Below are 15,402 nucleotides of genomic sequence, written 5' to 3'. Positions count from 1 at the left end.
AAATTTCCCTGCATTCATCAGTTGGGGGGATGTACCGAACCTATCCAACTTGTCGACAGGCTGACGTCTTTTGGCACGCCTCACCGCCATTATATATCGATTCTCTACGGGTCCCGTCTCAGCAGGTCTCAGCCCCGGCCGCGTGATGGGTCCCTTACTTTCCCCCTCTGTACCAGAAGAGTCCGAATGGCCAGAGCCTGGTTTAGAAGATGTAGACAACGACGGTGAAGAAGCGTCCGCCTCACAGATTGAAGAGTCGTTTGAGTTTATGAAGCGAGGAACCTCTGAAATATGAACAGCCTTCGTTACTTAGTTATGCACGTAAGGCAAGATGTATATCCCTGGAGTTTCTAGACCGAATTCAAGGTATTTGCTGAACGAGGTCCATTTCGAGGTCATCACAGTCCATTGCATTCTAATGGTATTCATTCGAATTACTTACTCTGTGCACCGTAACATTCAACAAAAAACTCGAAAAGTAGAGATTCTTCGTTCATAAAATGCAAATCACACGAACTTTGACTTTGACTTGAACCTATCTCCAGTATGGACCTGGTATGGACGAGAAGAAGAGAGCGAAAAACGGACAGATTAAGCATTTAATACAGTTTCAATAACTCACAGAGCTCGCCCACCGTTCCTTCTCCTTCTTCGATAAACAAAGTCCAAGTCCTCTAAAATTCGATGGTCACCAGCTTCGACGTCATGAGACTCGCAACGTGAAGACATGAATAGTTACAGGGAAAGGGCAAGCTCCAACCTTTTCAAGGAGTAGCAGGGCCGAGTCTTTTCCCAGCATCATCCTCCGTAACCAGAAAAAAAAAAAAAAAAAAAGTCTTCAAAGTTCGCAGGACGATGCTTCTAGAATGTGCGTGCTCGGGGCAGGCTACCAGCTGCATATGGGAGGGCATATCCTACGTCGTTAGGTTAGACTTTGGAATATGTTAGTTCAGCGAGTGTCCGTACGCACCTTGATCAACCCGTGTCCATCTCCACAAACCTCGACACAAGGGAAGGGGAAATAACATGGGTCCTCCAAGAGTCACTCGATCACTTTGAGCATTATTTCTTCGCCGCAAGAATGGATTCACGGAAGCAAGCCGTATGCATATCAGGCTTCACAGAGTTGAAACCAGCAAGCGATGCAGGGACTGGCTGGGTCGTTTATCCTGCTCCACACGAAAGCCAACTTTTCACTGCTCGGTAGGTTCTGGAAAAGACGGTTCGTTTTCGGAGGCACCGGGCTGGAAGTATCATAGAAAACCAGCGTCTTTTGTTTGAAACACGCCAGAGGCTATAGTTTCTTGTTCGACGGGACTAGTCTGATGCAGGAGGTTGCGAAGGGAAAGAAGAGAAGAAAAAACGGCCAGATTAGGCGCTTGCTACAATTTCAAAAACTCACAAGAGCTCCCCCCCACAGCTTTATACAATGCCATTCACTCCAAGTCCCAAGTCCTTCAGAAATCGATTGGCATGAGGTCAGCTTGACATGAGGGTCACAACCTGAAGACGGGGGAGCTTCAGCGAAAGGCAATCTTTTGCTCGCGGTACGAAAGTATCATCCTCCGCCGGGAATTCGCCGTAACCAGAAAGGACTGGAGTCAAGTGTGCATCAGGCTTGACGAAGTCAAAACTAGCAAGGAATCATGGGCTGGCTGAGTCCTTTGTCCTCTCCAACACGAAAGCCAACTTTTCACCGCTTGGTAGGTTTTAGGAAACACCTTTCGTTTTCGGAGGAGCCGGGCTCGGGGAACGAACACGCCAGAAGGTTGTATTTTTTTTTTATTCGACGAGACTAGCCAGATGTAGAAATGGCGAAGGGACTCCTACGGGAGATTACGAGGATCCGATGCCTCTTGCGCTGCTTGGTATAAGATTGAGCTGTATGAAAGTAAAGACTCGCGGGGACGTACCATCTTTTATCACAGAGTTATCAGAAGGCTCTACTACAGCGAGCCGTCCTTTTGACCGTATATGGAACGAAACAAGCCGCGGTTGAACTGAGTGCAGGGGCGTCGAGATTGATGTTAGAATGAGGACTACTTAATCCAAAATTAACACGTGCAAATAATATTGAACAACGGTCAACCAAGGTCGTGAACGGTGACTGGAGCTCGAGAACTTTCTTGTTCTATACCATCATGGCCTTTGAATAAGGGGAGTGCCCCACCCAAGTATGTCATGTCATCAAACCAGATCCTGAATGTACTGACCGTGCCCTTAGCAAGAGCTCAATAAAAACAAATCTACGCGTTGCCACGTTGATGCTGCAGCCATCCCAACATCCACTTTACGAGCGCGGCCTTCAGAAAGCACCTCGAGGCTCGTGGCGTTATAATGGGTCATACTAATTAGTGAGAACATTTAGCAAGCAATCGTTACACGACTCGGATGACACGGGCTGCGTCAAATCCATCTTTCTGGCATCCCCTGGAAGAAGCCCTAAGAAGCCTCATTTCTTCATAAATGTCATGGAGCGGCTCTTGAACCCCGGATGACATTTATATATCACGATGCCAAGTATCTTTGATGGGGGCGATCACATTTCTCCGAGAAATAGGGTCGGTTTGGTAAAATGGACTGAGGGGCGATCCAACTCCGTTTTCAACGTTCTATCTGCCCCCAACGTCCAAAGTCAATGAAACTTAGTGGAAGAGTACGTACGGTTCTCTATGGTACGTTTTACGCGAATTCCTCCGTCATACTCTTCGTTAATTAAAAGGAAAAAAACATTAGTTCTCCTGACGATCTCGCATTTCTTTGCCATAACTCTGACGTTGCTCAGGTTACACCACCGTCGACGAAGATACTACCTGTGGTGGGATGACTGGATAGCTTTTTCGGCCCTCATACCCGACATTGCGTTGGTGATCGTTCTGTGGATGAGCAAAGCAGACCTTGGTCCGTCTTCATTGAGGTGAGGTCAAGTGGCGACTAAACGAACCTCTTCAAGATTCCCCAACGCAAACTCCGCCTGCACAACTCGTAAGGTATTTGATTGGTACATTCATGTTTACCTGGGTCGTATGGTAAGTTCCAACATTTGTGGACATCAACAAGGTTCCTGACGTTTTTGTTATTCCAGGACAAGTCGAACGAGTCTCGCACTTGCATTCGCAAGGATCTTCGCTCCAAATGAACCATTCCGCCGTTTCGCAATAGGGATGGCCATTTTGTTTGGCTGCACCGCCATTCTCGAACTCTCCGTAATATCCTCGCAGAAATCATCATGGACGTCCTTTTCTTCAGCCGAGTCGTCCCTCACCTCCCCTATGCACATTGCTGGGTTTGTTGGTCAGTACGCATGACCTACCCCTTTTTGAGTGCCATGTCTGAATGCATCACCAGCTTCTCTCTCAAGTGACGTTCTTTTGGTGGGTGCTCCGCTCTACGCATTCAGAGAAACACGGCTCTCTCGTCCAAGACGATGTCTGATATTGAGTGGGTTCGCATCAAGCGTGTTCACGACCATCTCGTCAACAGGAACAACCTTGTTCACATTGGCACCTGCAAGTTGGAACCCGGCGCGTAGTGAACTTCTGGCCCTGTCGGCTTGTTTAGAGGTGATATCCTTCATCTGTCTCATCAAAGTCTCTACTAACCCTTGCGTTAGGCTTCGATTGCTTTGATCGTGTGTAATTTCCTGGTGGTCATCAGCTACATCTACAAGATTTTTCATCCTGACGAGCTGCCCCAACCACGACGGCGTACGACTGAAATACACAGTACCGATATCGGACGGAGACCGTCGTTGACGCTGCCACCTACGCCGCTGGAGTTGACCCAGTTTTCAGATTCGTTCACCCGAAGTATCATGACTTCGAAGCCTGACTCCACGTTCGATGTTCGAAGTGCTGCAGCTTCTACTCGGACAGTCTAGTAGGCGAAGGGATCCCCGGGTTCCTTTCAAAAGACCGCGCCCGTACGCTATTCGGAGGATTATGCCACACGATCGATTTGAGAGAGTGGTTAATGACGGCCACTCCAGACTTTTGTACTACAGTTCATGTCAATTCATATGTGTAATTGCATTTTTAATCATCGCTTCGATACATATGGGTGGAAAGAAATATGTTGGTATACAATAAGTACGACAAAAATAGTGACTTGTTCCCCATGAAAACGTTACTTGGAGGGAGTGAAAAAGCGAACACCCTCGCCGTCAGCCACACCAATCAACTGAGCACGTCCAGATTTGACGAGTATGGCAATTGCTTTGCGGAGGAGTGGTACTGGAATGTTCGACAACGGTGATTCGACCGGCGGGTCGGTGATATCGTAAAAGGTCAAAATCGTGTTCAGCTGTCCTGTTGATGTCGCCTGGCATGAGGAGTATCAAAACCTAGTTACTGTGATAACAGATGAAAGTAAAGTTATACCCATTCGTGAAGGACATCTGCCCACTCCTCCGGCAAGCGCCAATACAGCAAGACCGATCGTGTTTGCTTCGGAGGGTCATACGCAGCAACGTTCTTTGCCACCATAGCCTCCAAGATGCTTGACAGATGCGACGGCAAGACTTTCCCTGGTTTACAAAAAGAAGAGATCAAGGCCACTTGCATAACCAGCGAAAACAAAGAATAGCACAAACGATTTATTGGTTCATTCCGCAAGATCTCGACCCAATCACTACCCACGGTTTCAGTGTCTTCAACTCGAAGTACGAAAAGCTTCCTATGTCGAGCGTAGGTCAAGATCAAGCGTATCCATTGTTCTGTGGCGATGGATTGAGTTGCGGGGTTTGGTTGTTGGCTAAGATCTGTGGATTAGCTACGACGCGAGGTAAGGCCGAATGTGAGATCTCACGTAAAGAATGGGGGTGCCGAGTGTATGGAAGGCAATAAGAAGCCTACGATGAACAAGAAAATGGTAAGGAAAACGGCATCTCAGGAATGCAAACATGGAGAACATACCGGTTGTTGTGGTCTGGGTAGAGAGTGCCATTACGTCACATGCCTGACAGTAGTGTTTCGCGCATCCGATGGCTTGCACCTAACGTAGCGGCGCTATATTTCACTGGGATTTTCACTGGAACCCTTTTCTCCGACAACGATTCCTCCTTGTGTCGACTCCCTTACTCAATGTTTCGTCAATCTCCCCAGCTATTTCAGCCGCGTGCAACAGGCCGTAATTTCCTGGGTTGGTTTTGCGAATATTTCGACCTTCCGGAGAACTTGAATGACCAGCCAATGCCAATGCTGCTTCCAAGGCACACAGCTAGCATGAACGTATTCACATTTCACAGAAATGTAAACCAAAACGAAACGCTATTCACTCATCCGTAACTTAACGCTGAAACTGCTCTAGAGTCTCAACTAACGCGAGTAAGTACCCAAAGATAACCCTAGGCCCATTACAACTGATTAACCAGCTGCTCAGTATATTGTACGGCTCTTTCCCATATATCGAGACCACCTTTGGTTTCCTCGAGCCATTCCGTCTGAGCCTCCTGGGACAACATTGCATATCCGTAAAGCCTCTCCTCTGGCTCTGACATACTCCTTTTCATCTTGATATATTCTTCCACATCCCGTCGTTCCTGTTCAGAAAACTTGTCAATTATAACAATCATGACCAACATCTTTAGATGTTGGGCGGCATCCAAGACTTGGGGGAGAGTCTCTTCTATTACGTCGAGGTCCAAGCGATCACACGGTAGAGCGAGATGAGTCAGGAAGCTGAGTCGTGAAAGAGGGATTGCTGGCATGTAACACACTGTCCAGGAGAATTGCAATCGTGTTATCCTAGGGATAATAGGAATAAAGGAGCCCGGGTGTGTCATAGTCTGAAATAAATACAATGTCTCGTAAGCGACATGTTCTTGAATAATAAACAGGAGATGCAGGTCCTGTTTCCGCGACATAGCCTCATTTGAGAGTGGTATTAACGCGGTTGGACTGGAGGCATGAGCCAAGCACGGGAATGTATGGCAACAAATTGCAAGATTTTTGAGGTTAGGACAGTTTTCGAAAATGCAAACAAATGATTCCGCAAAATGGTCCGTCCAAATGTTTTGAACAGTCGCGCCTGGGACCAGTTGGGAAGGTTGGTGGAGAATGTTTCCAGCAGAAATCTGTAAGGCTCGGAAGTGACTGCTTGGATTTGTTATTGTCAACGTAACAAATAAATGGCATTGTGCCAGGGCTCTCGTCCAAGTAGATAATTCGCATATACTCTGGCAGAAGTCTTCTGAATCAGCTGCTGCGAAATGAAAGATGATCTCGATAAGCTCGTGGGGGAGTTGGATGGGGTCAAAGCATTCTATCTTCGGCTGGACAAGGCTGAAGTTTCGCAGAGGGTTTGTGAGTGTAAGCATGCATATAGGCCAAGCTGAGACGTACAAGTGCTGATGTACCAGCCTCTCGGTACATTGAATGGCCCTTTGCCAGATACTGGGGCCGCCCTTCGTTTCCTCAAACCATTCCGTTTTGATGTCGAAGGAGAGGGTAGAGTACGCGTAAAGCAAAGATCCCTTCAATTCTGCGCATGTCTTTTCTCCAGTATAAAATTTTCTACCTTCCGTCGTTCCGCTTCATCAAGACTATGTACCATAAGGATTACAACCAACATCTCGAGATTTTTGGCGCTCTTCAAGAGCCGGTCGATCCCATCGAATGTATGGCATCGCATGTCACAGCACGGTAGAGCGAGATGGGTAAGGAGACTGAAGCTTGAAAAATGGAACAATCTGTAGTCCCATGTTTGAGAAAATTGTAGTCGCTTTATCTTGGAAAAAATAAAAGTATTTTTGGCTGTTGAAAATAGATCTGCGGTCCGACCATTTTTTTTATCGGTGATAAAGAAAAGATGTAGTTCCTGTTTCTGCGATATTGCTTCCTTCGACAGGCGGGCCAGACGCACGAACGTATGGCACCAAATTGCGAGGTTTCTGAGGTTGGGACAGTTTCTGAAAATGTTAACAAACTTTGATTCCTCATGATCAATTGAATGGTCCATCCAAATATTCTGAACGAGTGCACCAGGGGTTAGCTGGGAAGGTTGGCTGAGAATGTTCTCAGTGGTAATCTGCAAGGCTCGGAAGTAGCTCTTTGTATCAGTTATCGTCAGGGTATCAAATAGATAACATTGCGCCAGGGATCTGCTCCACGTAGACACTTTGCAGATGCTGTAGCAGAAATCTTTTGAATTTGCCGCTGCGAAATGGAAGATGGTCTCAATAAGATCGCGAGGGAGTTGAATGGAAGGAGAGCCTTCTGTTCTGGATCGATGTCTAACAGATCCGGGGTTTTGAGGGGAGTCTGTAAGTGTAGGCATGCTTGTGACGATAATATTACTCAATGCGATCATCTTATTGCGATTATGTGCTGATATGTAAGATCACGTCATGAATTATGTAAACTATGAATTTTTATTTTATTGTAGGTAGATGTAAGGACTCGGATATGTGATATATTAGTAGCAAGATAGTCCGTGTACAGTGAACTTGCATACTTGTATAATGCTTAGCGTATCTAAAGACGGTTCATCCAATGTCCATCTATTCCCCCTCCAATCAATCAAACACCCTCCCAACCCCACCACAAGTCGTACATGTCTCCCTATCAAACAACATAAAACTAACGCTCCCCCTCCCATCACACCGCCAACAAAGCCTCCCACCCAACCTTGGGTCTCCAGAAGTATACACCACCGCACCAGGGGGCGGACCATTCCGACTGGGGTAGGATATGTTGGGCGGGTAGGGTACGTTTGGGTTGGGTGTAGATGGGTGGGGTACGTTTACGTTTGGAGGGTAGGGTACGGGAGGTGGTGGTGGGGAGATGTAGGTGGGGTTGTATCCGCTAGAACTACTAGCCTGAGAAGATGCGCCAGTCCCAGATGGCGGACGAGAATTTTTCGTTAGGGTGTTCCTTGAATGTGAGCTGTGACTCTGCGCAGGGAGCGGACGCTGGAAGTTCCCCGTCGCGTCAGGGCCGGAGAAAGACGCGTATACGAGTGGGCCCGTGAATGGTTTTGCGTGCTTCCCCCAGCACTTTTTGCATGGGTTTAAGGGGTCGTTGGATTTGTAGCCTGTGTTGTGGCCTAAAGCAAGAAGAGATGATGGTTAGTAAACTATAAAACGGCTAAGGGGAAAGAATAGAGAAGAACGTACATTTATTACACTCATATCCTTTCGGGTATACCAACAACTTCCCATTGTGCAATAACGGATGCCCAGGCGTAGGTGTTGTTGTCGGTCGACCATCATCCCCGCCCCAATCGGTCGCTGCCCCGTTTCTACTAGCACTGCTACTCCCTCCACTCTCGCTCACGGACCTCGTGTGCCGTACCCCCGACTCAGACCCAGACGCGGACCCTACATCGGGGTTCGACACCGCCTCCAATGGTCCAGCGGCATAAAAATCCCTTGCGAACTCGGACGAGTGCCTCCTCCTAGGCGGGAGAGGCGGTGTCATGCTATCAGATACAGGTCTCGTAAAATTAGTCACAGAAGACGAAGGGTGTCGGGGTGGGGGTGGCAACAAATTCGATCGGGGTGGTAAATTCGGCGGGGGATGCAGTGAAGAGGAAGACGAGTGTTGTAGCGAGTAAGCAGGGTGTTGTGGCGGAGGCGAAGCAAGGTGACCCCTTTGACTTTGACCTGGGTACGAATTCCACTGTCCATTACTTCCCGTACGCTGAGAGCCAGCCAACGCCTCATTCCGCGCAGCAACAGCACTGTTCCTCGCCATAGTCAATTGTGTTGTTAATTCCCCCGTTATCTGGTTTATTAAAGACATCAGACTCCCAGGTGATCGTTGGCCAGATTGTGGTGGTGGCGAAGTAGGTGCTGCAAGCCAGTTTGAATTTGATTGGCGGGGTTGTGTAGGGGCTGGCTGAAATGGTCGTGAAGGACCATATTCTACGGTCGTCTCGCCGGTGTAGGCATCCGGGCGGGGGCTGTATGCGGGTGGTTCTTCGAGATCTTCTTGCGTAAGATGATCTCGGAAAGACGGGGCTGAGGTAGTGTTGGACGTCGGTGCTGGTGAAGACTGGTCGGCCATGCTGATAGGAGGAGGATGTGATCGCTCAGGGACAGTTTGCGGAGTGGTCGAGCCTGAAGTCGGTGCGGCTAACGATGAGGAGTTGGAAGAGCGGAATGGGCTGGCTGCGGCATTGAGAGCCATAGATTTAATCATCGACGTTGAGAGTAGAAGTGTTAATACTCACCGCAAGTCTTGCGCAAGACGGTCTGCTCACTGTGCAGCGTGCTTGGCGATGATGCCTAGGCAATGCACCGCAGGTGTTGGTCAGCACCGTCCGTTACAAACAACTTAGATTATGTATTTAGAAGAGATGCCGCTAAGCATCCCTGTATAACCATGGGTGTCAAGTACACTGCGAATCATCTGCACTACCACCCAGAAACCCTCAACTCCTCCAAAGCTTCCCCGACCTCCAACACCAACTCGTCCGTCCCCCACTGTCCAACGACGCTGATACCAATGGGCCACCCATCGTCGAGCTCATCCACCTGTCCCTGCGCTTTCCTTTCCGTGTAGTTACGTATGGGAACATTGAGTGCAGGCAGCCGAGCAAGTGACGCTGGGACTGTCAAAACGTCTTGCACGTACGCATCAAGGCTAGCATCGTCATTCACATCAGTCTCGGTGGTCGGAAGTGGGGGCGCAGTTCTAATGGCTGAAGGATGGACCAGCACGTCTACCGTTGTTTCCAATGGGTCCTTGGTGTGAGTGGATGGGGAATAATAGTCTGGAATGGAGAATACACTGTTAAAGTCGTTTTTGACTAGCTGACGGACTCTCTGTGCCTGGAGGAAGTAATTGTCGAACGCACTGTTAAGTGGATGTCAGTAGGGGAGATCAACGAAAGTCTTAACGTACTCGGCTGTCAGAGCGTAAGTTCCTAGTAGAATACGTTTTTGCACTTCATGGCCGAAACCTGCACTACGCGTGTAAGCGTAGATACGAGACGTTTTGCGCAGGTCAGCTCCATGTGGTGGTGAGACGCGAGTCCCTAAGGATGTGAGTCAGCTCATGAGCAAGGAAATGACGACAACACAAACCATATTGAATCCCGTCATAACGAGCCAGGTTGCTGCTCGCTTCCGCGCTTGCGAGGACGTAGTAGGCACTTAGGGCATAGGACGTAGATGGCAACGTTACAGGAACAACGATAGCTCCTTGTGATTTCAAAGACGATATAGCCCTGCGAACGGGGCCCAGAATAGTGGGGGATAGTTCAGACGGGAAGTACTCCTGTTATATATTCAGTTTAAGGACGTAGAAGAGTTGACAGCCTACCTGTGGAATACCTATTCTTATCCCATCTAACCTTGTCCCTGGCCGTCTATTCCTGCGCAGTCGATGAAGCCCTTCTTGAACAGACTTAGATGCCATTTGTCGGACGTCATCAGTTGCGGCTGTGGGGTCTTTCTCGTCATATACCGAGATAAAATCTGTAAATGGTTTGTATCAGTAACATAGGGCGGGTTACTGGAAAGATCTCACTGAAAATGCGTTTCGCATCGGATACATTAGCCGCCATTACTGCAACGCAATCCAAGCTATCAGCAAATGATACCACCCCCCATCTAGTCACAAAATAAGCACCGTTCCAGCTCTCAAAAACATGAGCTCACTGCACCTGCTGACAAGTCCATAGGACGGCTTGAAGCCCACAATACCACAATACGACGCAGGCAAACGAATAGAACCACCTGTATCCGTCCCTAGCGCACTGTCACGACACTTTTCGTGAGTGAAGTTTGTAATGTGAACATTAGAAATGACCACTCACGCAACGCACATACCGGCAGCCACGGCTGCTGCACTACCACCAGAGCTCCCCCCCGCACACCTCTTCTCACGCTCAACCCAAGTAGTTCCAGACGAATAGGAATGAAATGGATTCACAACGGGCCCATGAACCGAGTGTACATTCAACGATCTATAACCACGGTCACTAAGAATGCTTCTAAGTATGATTGAGAAAAACGGGCGTACCCCATGCCAAACTCATCAAGGTTCGTTTTCCCAATGATATCAGCTCCGGCTTTCCGCAAAAGTTTAACGACAGTCGCGTCGAATGGGGACACGAAGTCTTCGGAGATGTTACAGTGTGAGCGCGACAAGGAAATAAAATACAAAGAGGTGAACACACTTTGAAGCATAGCTGAGGAACATGTTGTTGGGGAGTCCGTAGTTGCTATGTTATCCTTAATTGCGATAGGAATTCCCGCTAAAGGTCCATCCCCAAGAGGTTGTGGTGGTGTAATGTGAACAAACGCGTTGACGCTGGGGTTTTTCTCAGCGATTACTTGGCGCCATTTCCCCGTTTCTGTGGAATATGTGCGGTATTTGGAATGAAGACGACGCAGGAGGGTCCATTTCCGCGTTACATCTCCTCGCATTGCCAGAGATGGACGCAAAGTTCAAGAACGTTGCCTACCATTAGTCATCAAACTCTCCCATCATCAGACGCGTCTGCTTGTGGCCATCGCAGGTCGTTGGAACCGCACTTCTGAAACCTTGGGTGCTTCAAGGTGCAACATAGTTCTGGTGAAAACTTTAATCGATTTCTAACTCTGCTAAACTCATTTCAACAGACTCTCAGCAATGCTTTCTCCGGTTGTTTCGGGGGACGCGCTTCAGGACAGCTCAGGACTTACTTTAGCGAATGACCTGAAAGTGACCTATTATGCGTAACAACATCTATCGAATTGGTTTCCGGGACAAAACGCAGCTCCCTCAATCCCAGTCATCAAGGTCGATCCCAAGCGGAACCTAGTATATTCACAAGAAACATCAGACACCGTCAACGATAACAATATCGGAGGGCCCACCGCAGATATTTCATTTTCGATTTGCACCGCCAGCATTTGTGAGAAAGCATCCAGTTCTTCAGGGGCCCTTGTACGACATGTTAGGCAAGAATCTGCCTTTGCAAGTGCCTTCCTTCTCACATCGTACTTTTTCACAGTTTCTCCCCTCGGACGATTTAGAAGTTCCTCCGCGGTATCATGGATCCAATCTATCCACCATTTCCGAACCGCTGGGTAAAAACTATCCTCTGGATCCGCCTTAGGGCAGATCTGACACGTTACCCACACCCAATCATCTTCCTGGTCCAGAAGCGCAGACTGTAATGCAGCCCGAGTACTTGCAACTTCCCCACACACTCTACGGTACTCTTGTAGCCGATGATATGTGGCGGCCGAGATGTACGCAAGCTCCGCCACAAAGGGGTGGTCCTTCGGCATCTGTAACGTGTTTTTGGCTGCCAATCTCACTTCCGCAGCCCAGCCATACCGATGCGCAATAGCAAATACTCGCAGAGGCTGCGACTCGACGAAGCGTGGTTCGATAAGCTCTTTTCGTGCATGCCGTTGTATCCCTTCCATCTCATATTTGAAGGCAGCATCGGCCACCTTCTGCAGCTCCGAAAGAGACTCAAATTGGGGTGGCGCGTGCATGCTGATCGGGTAGCAGAAACCGAGGAGAGTCTTCAGCGTCTGTTTGTCCTCGGCCATGTGAATGACCGGGATCCCATCCTGGACCTCCTTCGCGATCTTGGGTTGGGGAAGAGTAAATATCAGAGAGAAGAATGGTGACGCTAATGATAGCAAGAGTTTGAAGATTCTGAAGTCGACTGGCTCCACGTCGGATGAACGTAAGATAAGGTCTGCATCAGCGTGGTGGAATGGATGCGAAGCGGTCGTTGTTTTTCCCGGAGACATCAGAACGAAGAAAAGGGGTCAAATGCGAATACCAATGGCTAATAGTGCGCCACGTCTGTCTCTCGTCATTTGGTGGGTTATCTGACGAGGGTGTGAGAATGCTACAGGATGTCATGCAGAGCCACGAGGCGAGGGTTCTGACCAAATATAGAACTCCGCCTGTCCCGGGATATAAGTTTTTGGACACGACGGTCGTCGCAAACTCGTCGGGACGACTGTTGCTCCCTGGGGTGTGCGATCAACGTCATTTACATTCTCCGAAGTCGCCATATACGAGGTTCCGGTGGTGCGGGACCAGTGGTGACATCGTGGTTCCGACAGTCCAGAAACCTGCAGTGGGCCCATAGTGCGTACCAACATTGTGGATAAGCTTTTTAATGTCGGTGTCTAATATCAGATAATTCTGGTCATCAAATCATGTTGGAGTATGCGACAAAGCTACGAAACACGCACCATTGACGCACCACCACACCATGACGGGTCCATCACTCCGCAAGGAACCGTTCGCGTGTAACAAATGAATTGCTCAAATAATGTACAAATGCCATAATGCAGAAATCCATAGTGCCCGAAAGAAATATGAGGATATAATTTAGGTTCCCGCACCAAAAGATGCAGTGAACATGCAGACAACAGAACTTAGTTGGGTTCCCCTCGATGAGCGCTGAAGCAAAGGGCCGCTCCAAGTTAAAACAACTTCGCCTATTGTGGAGGTGGAGGGTCGGAATCGGTTCCGAATTGGTCGCTTCTCCTTCGACGTTTTTGAAGAGGTAAAGTATTGCCTTCGCGGCCGCCATCAACTTCCGGAGCGGACACAGAGGGCCGCTTCTTGGACGTAGGCGAAGACAAAGGAACAGATTCACCAATAGGAATAAGGCCAGGATTCGATGCATAAGACGATAATTCCAATAGCGCAGCAACGGCCGCATCCGATGCGCGGAAATCCTCATTGCGGTGAGTTGGTGGGGAAGGTGCTCGGGCCTCCGGCACATAACTGCAGCGTTGGTATAGGGGTAAGAAGTTGGTTGCAAAATGAAATGGAGCAAGAAAACGCACTCTTCCTCGTCTAGTTGACGCTTTAGTGCGTAACACCGGGATTCGAGTTCATCTCGCTCTCGGGAAAGGCTTGAGGCCTTATCCCGAAGTATTCGGGCAAAGTCAAGGAGGCCGAGGGTGGCTGCGCCATGTAGCTCTGCGCGTCGACGCCACATCACGCATTGCGTGCGTAGGTTGCGGTTTTCCGCTCTGAGGCGTGCAAGCTCATCCTCAGGATTAGAGCTTGTGTTAGTCATTGAGTTAGATGATTCGCCTTTGGCAGAATCGATGAAGAGTCTGCGGATGCTAGGATTTATGTGAAGCCGGAGTTGCTGTGGGATGAGAGCTGGGCTGATTGGAGCTATCGACACCGATCCAATTAGTCAACTATAATGCAAAAAACAAGGACGTCGACAGACCAACAGAATATAACGAGCGGCAGACCGGGCAGGGATGAAACTGAGTGGGCGGTTTTACAGCCCGCACTGTTTTGAAAATGCATTCACTGCAAAAAATATGCCCTTGAATGGTTTATATATAAGAAAAATATGCGATGATCGCAAGAATGTTTCGTACCGCATGGAAGAGAAATGGGTGTCTTCAAGTCGTCGATGCAGATGTTACACGAGGCCATGATGGGAGGAGGCGTCTGAGATATCCCGATATTTATGGGAAAGGAAGAATCGTCTTTAAGTACCATGGCGGTGGAGGAATCGACCCTATCCGTCATCGGCACACTTCCTCTGAGACAGTGAGAGTTAATGGATCGAGAAAAAGTTCGACGGGAAGATTCTCGGTTCCCTCTATCCTGAGGGGTCTGGCAGCGGCTCTCACTCTAGCACGGTCGCGTTTGGTCCGGACTGTTCCGGGAGGGAGCATGGCTGGCGGTAACAGGAGGTAACAAACATTCTGCTAGCGTGCGCAGTTTGAACAATTTTTATGTTGAATTGGTCGGAGGTTCAGAAAGACCGTCCTAGGCTATTCCAGGTCTGGGTAACAGGGTCCCTAGCAATTTTGTGAAATTTAGAACGAATTATGTTTCGACGCCTCTAATTGGATATTAGCACAAGAAACAGACCTTCCACAGACATTGAAATGTGAAGATCTCTCGAGAATCTCGAGATGCTGTTGCACATTCTATGATGTTTGATAGAAAACAGCCACAAACAGTGATTAGATCGGTCGGCGAAGGTTTGCGACCGACATTTGTTGCCACAAGTGCCTGGGAGCCCGCCGCAGCCCGACGGATATTGATAATAAACGATATTGCATTTGCGATGTTAGGTGTCGAAGACTGGGTCTCTCTGACAAGCCTTGCAATTTGAATGAGCAATCGAACGTTCGGTTTCAACGATTACCCGCGCGAAAATGGTGGAGCATGCTAGGTGGTGGTCAACATCCGGTGTTATCATGTCCGGTAAAATTATTCTGCTTTGGGGTCGACGTTGTCAATATGTGGAGGTCATAAGAGATTATCACCGAAGGGCGGCAAATTCATGGATTAAAATATGTGGTTACGTGGCAAACGTGCAGAGCGTATTGAATTGCAACATATCAAACAAGTAAGATGCAGCAGGATGCAGCATGTCCGGTGCAACGCATCTGCAGGAATCTGAGGGGTATGCGAAATATGGTGCAACAAAGGCCGAATCGGAGAGCACCAGGAG

General features: G+C 48.7%; 6 protein-coding genes across 6 annotated transcripts; 1 reads left to right on the top strand and 5 right to left on the bottom strand.

Moving 5' to 3' along the window:
• Positions 1-3,009: 3,009 nt before the first annotated feature.
• On the top strand, positions 3,010-3,880 carry LACBIDRAFT_305134 (uncharacterized protein; the record flags this gene model as incomplete). The annotated part of the gene is made up of 4 exons (XM_001875013.1): positions 3,010-3,029; positions 3,086-3,294; positions 3,349-3,563; positions 3,614-3,880. The coding sequence occupies 4 exons, from the start codon at positions 3,010-3,012 to the stop codon at positions 3,878-3,880; spliced, it is 711 nt and encodes a 236-aa protein (XP_001875048.1).
• A 245-nt stretch (positions 3,881-4,125) lies between these two features.
• Positions 4,126-4,850, bottom strand: LACBIDRAFT_244253 (uncharacterized protein; the record flags this gene model as incomplete). Its single annotated transcript, XM_001874449.1, has 4 exons — positions 4,126-4,320; positions 4,380-4,525; positions 4,592-4,752; positions 4,807-4,850. Coding segments are annotated over 4 exons (546 nt in total), but the record flags the coding sequence as incomplete, so codon positions are not given.
• Positions 4,851-7,513: 2,663 nt separating this feature from the next.
• On the bottom strand, positions 7,514-9,005 carry LACBIDRAFT_305132 (uncharacterized protein; the record flags this gene model as incomplete). The annotated part of the gene is made up of 2 exons (XM_001874448.1): positions 7,514-8,043; positions 8,114-9,005. The coding sequence occupies 2 exons, from the start codon at positions 9,003-9,005 to the stop codon at positions 7,514-7,516; spliced, it is 1,422 nt and encodes a 473-aa protein (XP_001874483.1).
• A 374-nt stretch (positions 9,006-9,379) lies between these two features.
• Positions 9,380-11,212, bottom strand: LACBIDRAFT_143274 (uncharacterized protein; the record flags this gene model as incomplete). The annotated part of the gene is made up of 10 exons (XM_001874447.1): positions 9,380-9,486; positions 9,508-9,797; positions 9,846-9,978; positions 10,022-10,220; positions 10,266-10,420; positions 10,473-10,555; positions 10,609-10,701; positions 10,762-10,911; positions 10,968-11,064; positions 11,125-11,212. Coding segments are annotated over 10 exons (1,395 nt in total), but the record flags the coding sequence as incomplete, so codon positions are not given.
• Positions 11,213-11,711: 499 nt separating this feature from the next.
• Positions 11,712-12,700, bottom strand: LACBIDRAFT_305130 (uncharacterized protein; the record flags this gene model as incomplete). The annotated part of the gene is made up of 2 exons (XM_001874446.1): positions 11,712-11,747; positions 11,807-12,700. The coding sequence occupies 2 exons, from the start codon at positions 12,698-12,700 to the stop codon at positions 11,712-11,714; spliced, it is 930 nt and encodes a 309-aa protein (XP_001874481.1).
• Positions 12,701-13,402: 702 nt separating this feature from the next.
• On the bottom strand, positions 13,403-14,396 carry LACBIDRAFT_291979 (uncharacterized protein; the record flags this gene model as incomplete). The annotated part of the gene is made up of 4 exons (XM_001874445.1): positions 14,312-14,396; positions 14,155-14,256; positions 13,757-14,096; positions 13,403-13,694 (listed from the first exon to the last, which is right to left on the bottom strand). The coding sequence occupies exons 1-4, from the start codon at positions 14,367-14,369 to the stop codon at positions 13,403-13,405; spliced, it is 792 nt and encodes a 263-aa protein (XP_001874480.1). The 5' UTR covers positions 14,370-14,396.
• Between the last annotated feature and the right edge of the window lie 1,006 nt (positions 14,397-15,402).

The sequence above is a fragment of the Laccaria bicolor genome, genomic scaffold (assembly GCF_000143565.1).
Source record: "Laccaria bicolor S238N-H82 LACBIscaffold_2 genomic scaffold, whole genome shotgun sequence".
In the NCBI taxonomy this organism is placed as follows: Eukaryota; Fungi; Basidiomycota; class Agaricomycetes; order Agaricales; family Hydnangiaceae; genus Laccaria; species Laccaria bicolor.
The sequence above is the reverse complement of the archived record's forward strand: the minus strand, read 5'-3'. Positions and strand labels throughout refer to the sequence as shown.